The sequence below is a fragment of the Sciurus vulgaris genome (assembly GCF_902686455.1).
Source record: "Sciurus vulgaris genome assembly, chromosome: 9".
NCBI classification, from domain to species: domain Eukaryota; kingdom Metazoa; phylum Chordata; class Mammalia; order Rodentia; family Sciuridae; genus Sciurus; species Sciurus vulgaris.
In genome coordinates this window covers 57,637,093-57,650,462 of record NC_136469.1, presented here as the reverse complement: position 1 = coordinate 57,650,462, position 13,370 = coordinate 57,637,093, and the positions used below count along the sequence as shown (strand labels likewise).

General features: G+C 34.2%; 1 protein-coding gene and 1 pseudogene across 5 annotated transcripts in view; both read left to right on the top strand.

Annotated features, from left to right (window-relative positions):
- BANK1 (B cell scaffold protein with ankyrin repeats 1) overlaps positions 1-13,370 on the top strand; it is a 328,435-nt gene that overhangs the window by 135,379 nt on the left and 179,686 nt on the right. For all 4 annotated transcript variants that reach the window (XM_079153818.1, XM_079153816.1, XM_079153817.1 and 1 more), the window contains exon 6: positions 4,041-4,146. In XM_079153818.1, coding sequence (XP_079009944.1) covers positions 4,041-4,146 — 106 coding nt within the window. The remainder of the gene's footprint in view (positions 1-4,040; positions 4,147-13,370) is intronic.
- LOC306669698 (dihydroxyacetone phosphate acyltransferase-like) lies at positions 64-1,694 on the top strand (annotated as a pseudogene). Its single transcript has one exon. The product of its transcript is annotated as a dihydroxyacetone phosphate acyltransferase-like (transcript).

The following is a 13,370-nucleotide window of genomic DNA, read 5'->3' as shown; positions in this document are numbered from 1 at the left end:
CATGGATGCTCCCGGCTTGACCAGTGATTCTGAACGTGGACTGCGGAGACTCAGAAGAGGTCGATGGACTCATTTTCCAGCTCTTACTTCTCGGTGGGCTCCTCCAGTTCCGGCGCTGTCGTGCTCCTCTACGTGAAAGAGCTTAAAAACTGGGATGATTTTGAAGATATTTTAGAGGAGAGGAGACATGTCAGTGACTTGAAATTTGCAATGAAATGCTACACACCTCTTGTCTTTAAGGGAATTACTCCGTGCAAGCCAAGCGATATTAAATGCAGTGTTCTCAGTTCTGAAGAAATTCATTATGTCATTAAGCAGCTACGATGCCCTATCCAGGAGCACCCTGTTGTCCTGCTGCCTGGTCACCGGAGTTACATTGACTTTCTGATGCTCTCCTTTCTTTTGTACAGCTATGACTTACCTGTGCTTGTTACAGCAGCAGGAATGGACTTCCCGGAAATGAGAGTGGTTGGGGAGCTGCTGAGGAGGTCGGGTGACTTTTTCATGCGACGTACCTTTGGTGGCAACAAACTCTACAGGGCTGTGTTCTCTGAATATGTAAAAACCATGTTACGGAATGGTTATGCTCCTGTTGAATTTTTCCTCGAAGGGACAAGAGCTGCTCTGCCAAGACACTGACTCCTAAATTTAGTCTCCTGAATATTGTGATGGAACCGTTTTTCAAAAGAGAAGTTTTGGATACCTACCTTGTCCCAATTAGCATCAGTTATGATAAGATATTGGAAGAAACTCTTTATGCATATGAACTTTTAGGAGTTCTGAAGCCAAAAGAATCTACAACTGGGTTGTTGAAAGCCAGAAAGATCCTCTCCGAAATCTTTGGAAGCATCCACGTGTACTTCAGAGACCCTGTATCGCTTCACTCTCTGGCAGCTGGAAGGATGAGTTAGAGCCCATGTAAATTGGTTCCAAGATACATCCCGCAGAATCAGTCTGAGGACATGCATGCTTTTGTCACTGAAGTTGCATGCAAAATGCAGATTTGCAAATCGAGAACCTAGTTCTGAGCTCCTGGATCTTGGCAGTTGCAGTGCTGCTTCAGAACTGGCCATCTATGGACTTTGATGCTCTGGTGGAGAAGACTCTGTGGCTGAAGGGCTTGGCCCAGGTGTTTGGAGGGTTCCTCCTGTGACCTGATAATGAACCTGCTGCGGAAATTGTCCAGTCCAGCATTCTTCTGCATTCCAACCTCGCCAGCCTTGTTAGAGACCAGGTGATTCTGAACGTGGACTCCGGAGACTCAGAAGTGGTGGATGGACTCATTTTCCGATGTGCAGAAAAATGCCTTAGCAGCTTTTGTGAGACTCGGTGTGGTAGAGAAAAAGAAGATAAACAATGAAAACATATTTGGTGTGAATGAACCTGCCACAACCAAATTACAAGACATGCTCAGTTGTAAGACACCAATAGGAAAACCAACAGCTGTGAGACTTTAATAATCACTGGACAGTTATGGAGAACTTGGTCACCTAATTATTGTCATAAAGGACTACTGCAAACAGGGATGTAAAGGAAGACACATCTCATGCTCCACAAGACTTCCCGACCATGGACTCCATGGAGAGGAAGAAATGATCAGTGTAAGCACTCAGTGCAATCTTGCCCGCCACACGGTCAAAAGGCATTTGCATCCAGCTCTGTGTGTGTTTAAAATAAAACAGTCTTTTGAAAAAAAAAAAAAAAATAACATCAGTGTTCTGTAAATTTTTTTGTAGGAATTTTTTATCTCCTTTATTAGACTTATGCCTAATGCATTTCATTTTACTTTTTGAGGCTCTTGTGAACATATATGCAAAAATTCTTAACAAAGTACTTGCAAATTGAATTCAGCAACACATTAAAAATATTATCCATCATAATCAAATTGGTTCCATCCCTAGATGCAAGTATGCTTCAGCATTCACAAGTCAATACACCACATAAATAGAATCAAGGACAAAAATCACATGATCATCTTGATAAATACAGAAAAAAGCCTTTAACAAACTTCACAACACTTCATGATAAAAACCCTAAATATACTAGGGATAAAAGGAACTAACTTCAACATAAAGGCTGTATATGACAAACCCCAAACTAATATCATACGGAATGAGAAAAACTCTAAAATCAGGAACAAGACAAATGTCTCTATTCTCAGCACTCCTATTCGATAGAGTACTTGAAATTTTCGTAAGAGCAATTAGGCAAGATGAAGGAATACAAGACGTGGAAATAGGAAAGGAAGAAGTTAAATGATCTCTATTGGTAAAGGATATGATCCTGTACTTAGAAGACCCTATTGACTCTACCAGAAAACTTCTATCTCTGGTAAACAAATTCAACAAAGTAGCAGGATAAAAAATCATCCAGTTGAGACTTTGTCTTTGACTCATGGATTACTGTGAGTCTGTTGTTTAGTTTCTAAATATATGGAAACTTTCCTATTATCTTTCTGTTATAGGTTTCTAATTTTCTTCCACTCTCTAAGAAAAGACACTATGATTTAAATCATTTAAAATTTGTGGATATTTGTTTTAGCTCCCAGGATATGCTCCAGGGTGGTATGGTTTCATGGACCCTTCAAAAGATGTGGTATTCTGCTGTTGTTGGGCAAGTGGTCTATGTATTATTATGTAGTATTATTAGATGCTAATTGGCTGATCATTAGATGTGTATTGGAATTTTTTATGTTCTTGATAATTTGTCTATGCATCAGTTGTTGAAAGGGGAGATTAGGATTTCCAGCTGTCATTGTGGATTTGACTGTTTCTCTTCCCAGTTCTTTCAATTTGACTTCACATAATTTGTAGTCTTATTCTTTGCTGCCTACTGGTATTATTATGTTTTCTTGGTGGAAACAAGACATCACTGTATGATGTCCCTTTTTGTCTCCTATAAATTTCTTTGCTCTGATATGTACTTTATTTCATGTTAAAACAGTCATTCTTGCTTTCCTTTATAATATTTGCATGATATATATTTTTATAAATCTTTTTATTTTCAACATTTCTGCTTTGCTAATGTAAAGTGAGTTTCTTAAAAGAGAATATATTTAGGTCATGGTTTTTAATCTACTTTGTCTTTCTCTTTTATAGCATCATCATCATTTACATTCAATATAAAATTGATATATTAGAGTTTTCATCACTATTCTGTTTATTTTATTTTTTCCTCTATATTAATTTCTCTGTTTTTCTTGCCTTCCTGCATGATACTTAAACTTCAAAAAAAAAAAAAAAAAAAAACTACCCCATTTTAATTCATCACTGGTATGTTTTGGTACTTTTTTATACATCTTTTTAATAATAGTTGTTGTATTATATATGCATGGTTTACCATAGCCTCCGTATGCTCATTTTACCACTTTTGGTAAAGTATAGAAATCTTAGCTCTTTTATGTTTAAATTCCCTTTACCCACTTCTTCATTTATAATAAATATATACATTAGATATTTCACATCTATTTGTGGCACAACCCAATTTTAAAAGAATGCTGGTCTTTGTAACAGGTTAATTCATTGGCAGCGGAACACTTGAATACTGCATGACTTCTTCCATGTAGGGATCTGGTCAGGGAAATAGAGCAGCTGTGTAGTTACTCGTAGGGGGTAAGAAGGCTGAGATGAATAGTCTGCCTCACCAAGATACAGAAATAATATTCTCTATTAAGTCCATCCCACTTCTGACCCTTAAGTTTAAGAATAAGACTCATCATTTTACTACTTAATGAAATATATATTTTATCAGAATTTCTCGTTGAAAAAATTTCAGTGTAATACTGTTTCAAATTTCATATTTAAATATAGTTTCTAATCTAAAAGCAAACACTTTTATTTCTTATATCAGTTTTTCTATTATTTTAATAATTTCTTTTTAGGCAGGTCATGGTTTGCATCATTTTTATCACTGTTATTGAGTTATCACTGTTACTAAAAACTACCCAGTATTTATGCTAGCTGTTCTTTCTATATATCTTGCATTAAAATTCTGTGTAAATAATTCAACTAATGAAAAATTTTCTTTCCCTTTGAATCCAGAATGACATTGAAGAGCTTGATGACATTCTTACATCCATATTCAAAAATGAGATATCATATTATGAATTCCAATCTCTTCAAAATGAAATTTACCCTCAAAAGGAATGTGAGTATTTTCCAAATGCATCAATTATTCATTATATTATATACTATTATTCATGATTCTAAAATATGTTATACATGCATGATATAGCTAGTCGATTAAATGATTAAATTTTATACAACTCTTAATTCCTGGTAAAAAGAAAAAACAGTGAAAACTTCTGAAGTTCCATTTTTGTTCATTTTTTAAAATCACAGGCCCTAAAAATTCTGAAGTAAGCAATCTTACTACCTGATTTTTATTAAAGAAGTGCTTGAATAAGTAAATTTATCATGGATACTATTCATCATGTCATTGTTTATAATCACCACCAAATGGAAATAGCTTCCTCATTCAAAGATAGGTGATTTTGCAAATTTGATGTCATTAATGCAACCATCAGAAATTAATTTTATGATTAATTTATTTGCTGGCTGAAGTAATGTTTTCACATATACTTAATTGAATAAAAGTAGACCATGTAGCAGTTAGAGTGTGATCATTTGCTTAAAAATCTACATACTTAGCGTATTTGTTTATATATTTTAATTGATGTGTGAACAGACATGCACCTACTATTCACACTAGTTATGCTTGTGTTAGGCCATTTTAGGGATTTCGTATGCATATTTTTTCCTTTTACTGAACCTGTATTTTCTATGATGACTATGTATTATTTGTATGATAATAAAACATAAAAGTATCAAGAAAGTACACATAGGAGCTACTCATGAGAAATCATATTTCCAAATGTTATCATGAGTTTAGTAGTGTACGCTAGAATTTTTTGTTCCTGCATAGCTTGTTGAAATACTATTTATAATTCATTTATATGGGCAGCATGTGTGAAACACTAAGATGTAATAGTGAATAAGACAGGCTTGGAACTAAAGAATATGAGAAGTCTAGTGGTGGCCTATTAAGAACTAATGAGCAGGCTTTTCTTCTGTAGGGTTTCTGTGCTATTTAAAGTGGTTTTCTCATCAGCCTGGTAGGGCAACAGTAACAAAAGAATAAGCATCCTAGGGCATAGCTGATTGTGACTCACCTAAATGTGTGAGAAGCTGAATAATGATGAGGGTCCATTATGGGGAAAAGTCAATGATTGGCTAGTTTCAAATAAGTAATCTTGTGAGATTTGTGAAGATTTATTTTTGTTTCCCATGTACATTTTAACAATATGTAATTCACTTGAAGTATTAGGTTAGGATAGAAAAGGAACATGGCATAATTCCTCACTTAAAACAGTAATAATTTAGTTGGAGGGCAAAATAATATGCATGCATTAATAGAAGCAAGCAATGCAATAAACTTTGTGGAAGTGGTTATATTGACAATAAAATTTTAGAGTAGAGATGCAATGTTTCTTGGGCATGCTTCAGAAAAGGCAGTGATATTTTGCCTAAGTCTTAAATTATGGAAAGGGTCCCAATGAGAAAGGAAAAAGGAAAAGGAAATTCTAAGCAGGTGAAAGGGATTGTGTCCTCATTCCCTTCCTCTCCCTCTCTCTCTCTTTCTTTCCTGGTCATGAGGTTAATAGTATTTCTCCCACATGCACTCCTTCCATAATGTACTATCTCAATACAGTACATTATACAGGTCCAAACCAATGAAGCCAACCAAACATGGACTGACTTGTCCAAAACTGTCATACAAAATGAGTCTTCCTTCTTTCTAACTACATTATTCCAGTATTTGGCTACAGTAACAGAAGCCGACCAACATAGAAAGAATGGAATATTTTTGATTCATTATTTTATATAATATATAATTAAGGATTCTGGGTGGGTTAAATCAGAAATGCCAAAAATATGGATCTGATACATTAGGCCTGGTAAACATTTGAAGTATCTGTCTTTCTAACAGGTGAAGTGCACCACTGCTGATCCTCAGACCTTTCGTAGATCTGAATAGCTAGGGTTTCGATCAGTGATTATTAAACTTAACTGCAGAGCTTTTGAAGGACCCCACCCTAAGCCCTTTCCTGTACCATTTAATAAAGATTCTGGGAGGAGGTAGCAGGTATTGGTAGTTTTTAAAGTTTCTCAAGTGACTCTGAAGAACAGTAAAGTTTATCAGACCTGAAGTTCATTGATACATATTGTAGAACAGAAAAAAACAATTCATCCTCATACCGATTTTTATTTTTTATTACTAGAATGTTCATTTATTCAAGTTGATGGAAAAATGCCTTGTTTTGAATATTAATGTACATTAAGCTTCAATTTTAATAACAAAGTTTGAGTATCCTACACATCACTAAAATTGCCTTATTAATTTGTCTTTACAAAAGTTAAAACATTGGTAGCCAATGAAAGTTTTGAACCATTAATAGAATTGAATGATAATTCTGTATTTGACAAAATTTTTTATAAAACACAATTACATTTTAAACAATGGAAAGTTCAATGTAATAATTCATCCAAAAACCTTATTGCTGTGTATTGTTTTATTGCTGATGATATTAAACTTATAATAGAACCACATAATGCTCAAAATATTAGGCTCTAATTTCTATTGAAATATGAAATAACATAACACAATATAATAAAAATGTATGCAAGACAGACATGACTATAACTCTGTTCATGTTTTGCTTACCCCCTTGACCCTATGTTCTTGGATCAATGTCAGCTTCAGAATATCTGATCTATAGGACCTTGTAACTATACCTCATAATGTTCAAGTTAAATTACAGATAAGGATTGATATATTTTTATACATAAAATAATTGTGGGAATTTGGGGAAATTCTGCATTGTTGAGGAATCCAGTGATTCATTCAGAGAAGTAAATGCAGCAAACAATGTATCAGGTATAACTCCAGGTGTCTACTTAGTGGCAGGGCTGGTTATTTGGTGCCATGTTTATTTATTAAATATTTACTATTTATTTCTCTATACATTAGCTGAAATAAATTGGAAGCTGAGACCTTGTGAGGCGACTGTAGCCATAAGGAATCAACAAAGTATAACTTGATTGTTGACCTACTCTGAGTCATGAATTACCCACAGACCTACCTATGGTTCTTTGAAAGTGTAGAGTTAAGAGCTATATTAATCAAAACTCTTTATCTTCTTATTGCCCCGTCCTCTCTTCTTTTCAAAGTTGTTTTGAAATATTCTGGATTTAGTTCCCTGTCACTCCATTTATAAGTAAAATACTTCCCATGACACTCTGTCTTAGTCATTTTCACTCTTGTCTAGACCACAAACATCCTGATTTGACACATGTTTTCACATCTTACTCTAGGCGGGAAAACCTGGGGATAGGTGGAGATAAGACAAAATACTTAAGTAATAAAAAAAAATCTGCTTTAATGTTTTCTGACTTGGTGATGTATCATTAATGATTTTAAAATAGCATTTTCTATTGACAGGAATTTTTCATAGGAAAACAGTTCTTGTAGGCATAGAGGAACATAAACTTTCTAAATAAGTTCCGTATATTAACGTAATGTAGGACTTTTGAGCACAAGAATCACAAATACTTTGTGAACAACTTTCTAGTTTATGAATCTTTGGGGATTGTGAAATCAATAAAAGGGATTATGAAAGGCCTTGTTGTTTACCGATATATATATATATATATGAGATACTAGAACAGAAAATATCAGACTATATCACTTGAAATAAGAGGATCATTTTAAGCAATTTCTGTTTTAGTTATAGGTTTTAATACCAGCACACATGGTTTGCATCATCACCAAAAAGTTAGAATGCCTTTCAGTTGATGTCGTGAGGCAGAACAGAACACTCAGCCAACATAATTGCTTTAGCCCCTCTGTAGCTTCACCTGTTCTGTTTCAAACCTTCTGCAGGGTCTCATAAATCTTAGTACAACAGGTCCATTAATTTTCTTCACTTCTTTTAGAAGTCCTTCCAAAACATGGATGATGCAAAGAATCTCCCCACATAGATAGGAAAAAATATTACAGTTTAGCTTATTTTTAAAGAGACTGCAGTTTCTGGTTTAATTACTATACATGGTAGTTAGTTTAGGAAAAGGGAAGGTAGATTTTGTTCAGATTAACTATCTTCACCCAGAAAGGAGAACCAGCCCATTTTAAACCCATGCCAATTTCTAGAACATCATGTTAAAGCACATATTCATTTACTAAAGGTAGCAATGTTTTAGTCTGAAAGAAGAGTATATGATCTGAAAGAATTAACTCAGGGCATTACTTATTAATTAAAAAAAATGTGTAGCATATAACCAGTATTCAATAAATGCTTAGTGGTCACTATGGTGATAAAATTTGTCTTGAATTTAAAATACTTTTGGGTTCATATTTGCTTACTAAGTGGAGGAGACTAAAATATTCATTGGATTGTCTTTTTAACATTATCGAATAATTTAAAAGTGCTAAAAAATAAAGAGAATAAATTTTGAAGTACCCTATATCCACTACTTATATTTTTTAAATCTTAACGTTTTACCATATTTGCTTGAGACCTTTTTTTAAAGAAATATTAGCCGATCACATGTGCCTATAATCTCAACAAGTCAGGAGGCTGAGGCAGGAGAATTGTAAATTCAATGTCAGTCTCAGAAATTTAGTGAGACCCTCAAAGCCTGAGTGAAACCCTGTCTCAAAATAAAAAGGAATGGGATGTGGCTCAGTGGTAAAGCAACCCAGGTTCAATCACCAGTAACAAAAAGAAATAAAATATTACAAATTTAGTTGAATTTCTGTCTCTGTAATTACTCTCACTTGAAAACTAGTGAAGTAACTGTTACTCTAATTACAGTTTTTTTTTTTTTTGTTTTGTTTTGTTTTTTTGTACAGGGTATTGAACTCAAGGGCACTCAGTTACTGAGCCACATCCCCAAACCTATTTTGTATTTTATTTAGAGGCAGGGTCTCAATGAGATGCTTAGCACCTTGTTTTTCCTGAGGCTGGCTTTGAACTCAGGATCCTCCTGCTTCAGCTTCCTGAGCCACTGGGATTACAGGTGTGCACCACTGGGCCCAGCTTAATTAAATTTCTTAATGATTAAATTTCTTCATCCTTTTAGCATACGTGCTGCTTCCACAATAAATATATATCATCACAACAATTTGTAAATTTTATGAAAATGGTATCATAACTTTTCTTCAATTTATTTTTGCCAGTATTTTTATATTTACACATGTAGATCTTTTTTATGTGTGTGCTCTATAGCACTGTATTGTGTAATTATACCACATTGTTTCTATTCTAATAGATATTAATGTTGCTTCTAAATTTTTTATCATTGCAAACTAATGCTATAATAAACATTGCTGAATGTGAATTCTTATGCATATGTATAATAATTTCTAAGGCAATGGAATTACCTTCAAAACTGTTGTTAGACTTATTCCTTTATCTTATTGTTTTATTAATACCAAAAAAATCTTATTTAAAAATCATATTTTAGCTGGGTGCAATGGTGCACACCTGTATCCCAACAGCTCAGGAGACTGAAGGAGGAGGATTTTGAGTTCAAAGACAGTCTCAGCAAAAGCCAGGTGTTAAGCAACTCAATAAGACCCTGTCTCTAAATAAAATACAAAATAGGGCAGGGAATGTAATTTACTGGTCAAGTGCCCCTGAGTTCAATCCCTAGTTCCCCCCCCCAAAAAACATATTTTATATTACAGTTTTATAAACAGAAATTTTAACAAGTGAAAAATAACTAATCGAATTCCCTGAATAAGAAGGAAAAACAGGGAACAGAAAAGAATCAACATTATGAAGATTTTATTTTTAAAATGTTTTTGTCAAAATGTGAGTATTGCAAAGCATGAAGTTGTATGAACCTTTATAGTTTGCATTTTTTACTATCTGAAAAAAAGTCAGAAGTCATGAAGAAATCAACATAAAAGGAAAAATATAGGCAAGATCATTCCTCATTCTAGCCAGAGAAGTAATAGAAGGAAGGGGGAAAGATGATTACATAAACTCACTTCAAATTAGTAACAAGCACATTACTGTGAAGTAAATATACTAAATTAGGGACATAACACAGCATCCAAACTTGTAGCAATTGAATAAGTTGGAGATTTGGCATGTAAATTGACTGTAAAATTATAGATTTTTTCCACTTCATTTTTTGTTAACACAATTCACAAGAACAAAATTTTCACATCTCTTACCAATGATAATTTTAGCATATTCTCAAGGTAATTTCATGAACTGGTGGTTCAATTTGGATCAAATAATAAAATAAAACAGCCCCTCTGAATCTTTCAAAGTGGTTTTTCTCTTGAGAAATGAGATTTCTTCAGAATTATACTACTGTTTTTCAGTTTTACAATGTTTCTTCAATGACCCTATTTCTCCAGATGTGAAGGGTCAGCTATTTACCAATCATCTATCCTTCAACTTTAACAACACTCATAATTTCTTCATTCAGCCCATGTCCATTGCCATCCCAGCACGCATTCCGTAATAAGTGAGGGCTTTGTAATTATAGATGAGCCTGCAAAAATAACATTTTCTTCCAGTTTAAAGAACCTTGATCTAAAATAAGGTTCTATTAAGCAATCTTATTCATTCATTTATGTAACAAGGACAAAGTAGTTGCCAAGCACTCTTCTAGGTGCTCCAGAGACTGGTGGCCAATATGGAAAAATCTGTCTTCTTGGAGCTTTTGTTCCAGTGGAGGTAACAGAGTTAGTTAACTACCCAACAGCAACCAAGTGAGCAGCTTTATTGCAAATACTGATATGAGTTATGAAAAAAAATAGAACTAAAAGAATAGATGGTTGGCAGGTGATGGGAGGTCATGCAAGGATTTTAAATATGACTCATTACCCTCCATTTTATACTTTTAAAAATATTACTCTTACTGTTTTGTGCAGAATAAATTTTAGGAGTGTGAAAATGGAAGCAGGGACACTGGATAGGAGGCCATTCTATGTGTCAGGGTTGTGTTAGTGGCCATCACCTGGGTGATAGCAGAGTAGGTGATACAACTTAGGGTATGTGGATTTCTATTGTAAAGGTATTTTCTCCATAGAGACAATGGTAAAGACCATAAGAGAAGTAAAAATTGCTTGCTAAATTTGTATTAACTTTCTTTTTAGAGAAATGCACAATGTTACATCTCTTATTAGATGTAACATCTAACATCTCTTATTAGACTGGCACTTGCCAGTCCTCAGTAGATATTTGAAAGTGGTGACAGGACTTACTGATAGATTGCCAGTGAAGCAGAGAGAAATACATTGAAGACTCTGGCATAAGTAACTTAATACATGTATATAAAAATAAGCAAATAAACGTCAGTGTTGTTGGCCAAAACATAGCTTCTATGGTAAGGGCAGTTTTATCAGTGCAATGACACAGTTTTGAGCATGTGATCAAAAATTCTAGTGTGGACCTGTAAATTTGAAGTAATTAAGTGATGGTGTTAAACGTGAGTCAAAAGTCCAGGTTTAGGGTGATATTCAGAGCCATGACCAGAATCAGAGCCCTCTGGAGAGAGTATATCACAAGGAAATGTTTGGGCCCTGGATATTGCAATATTTAGAGATCTGGAAGAGAAGTTTCCATTCAAGATACTGAGAGGGAGCAGTCACTGATGTAGGAAAAAGGTGTCTCAAAGCCAAGTGAAGATAACATTTCAAAGAGAAGGAAGTCATCTATCGTGTCACACCCTACTCAGGAGGATAGGAGTGGAAAAGGCCACGAAATAACTTGTGGTTTACAGAGCCATTTCAGTGCCAAAAGTGCACCCCCTTGAATCCAGTTACCCTCAATTCTTTTACCAAGAATATCACATAGCTCTTTTGGTTTCTCCTGAAACTTGGTTTCAATACATAGTGTCTACAGAGAGAATACGGGAAGATAAAAGTTTTGATTAACCATACTCCCAAAACCTATAGAAAATCTCAAAATATCTAAAAGTAGATGGGCATGCAGACTGATTTAGAAAACACAAGATGTTAATATATGACAAACACCCTATCTGGAGGAAACAGAAGAGGACTGAATAAAGTTTCAGTTCACTGACCCTGGCCTTCATTGTCTAATTAGTGAACTTCAATTTCATTTGGCAAGTACCCTTCTACTATTAAATTTTTCTGAATTTGGCATATAAACTATCAGATAAAGAAGACTGAATTGAAATACATAGATGTTAGGAAATGTATGATAAGAAACCGATGGGACACATTATAAACAGGCTTATGTCAAAAACAAGGAATAGAACAGTGGATAAGAATCCAATGTGTATGGGAACAGCTGGGTCAACAGGCACATGATAAAGAACTAAGGGGGCTTGTATTGACATCTTCATTTTCTGCAAACTCCAAATAAAAATTTTGTAAAAATACAATGTGTTGCCGGGTGTGGTGGTGCATACCTGTAATCCCAGCAGCTTGGGAGGCTCAGGCAGTACTATCACAACTTTGAGGTCAGCCTCACCAACTTACAAAGGACCTAAGCAACTTAGAAGATCCTGTCTCAAAATTAAAAAAAAAAATGAAAAAGGGCTGGGAATATTAGTTGTTAAGCATCTCTGCGCTCAATCCCCTGTACCCTTCCCCACAAAAAAAAAAAAAAAAAAAAAATGGAATGTGATGTGTGATGTTTGAACTATTGTTTTTTAACAATATTGAATTTATTAAAGTTGTTCTGAGAATAAATTTTCTAAGAAACAAATTAATATAAATATCATTTAGCATGCCATTTTTACTTCTGTTAGAGTCTTCTCCATTGATTACACTGAGAATATCTTTTAAAATACATAAACCATTACAAAAAAAGAAAAATAAATTTTAAAAAGCCAAGGAAATAAAACACTGAATTTAATCACCAGTACCACAAAAAATTAATAAGTAACCACCATTTTAAAATTATGTAAACCATGACAGATAAAGGAAATTCTTACAAAAGTTGTGAATGGATTGAAAAAGTTTACCCTTGACATACCAGGTATACTTTGAAGTTTTTTGTTACTCTTCATGATGTTAAACTCAATTTTCTTGGCTATTCACTCTTGTATAATTATGAGAACAAAGCCCTGGTTTTTATTGTACTTAATACTGTGATTCTCAAACCTTAACAGGCATAAAAATCACCTGGAGGGTTTATTAAAACTCATTGCTGGGCCCCACCTGCAGATTGCAAATACAGTAGGTGTGGGTGGCCATAAAAATATACATTACTTACAAACTCTCAGATGATGCTGATTCTGCTGGTCTGTGAATCACCCAGAGAACCACCAAGTAAATACAACAGCATGGGTAGCACCACTGTTATGTACATAAGTAAAATT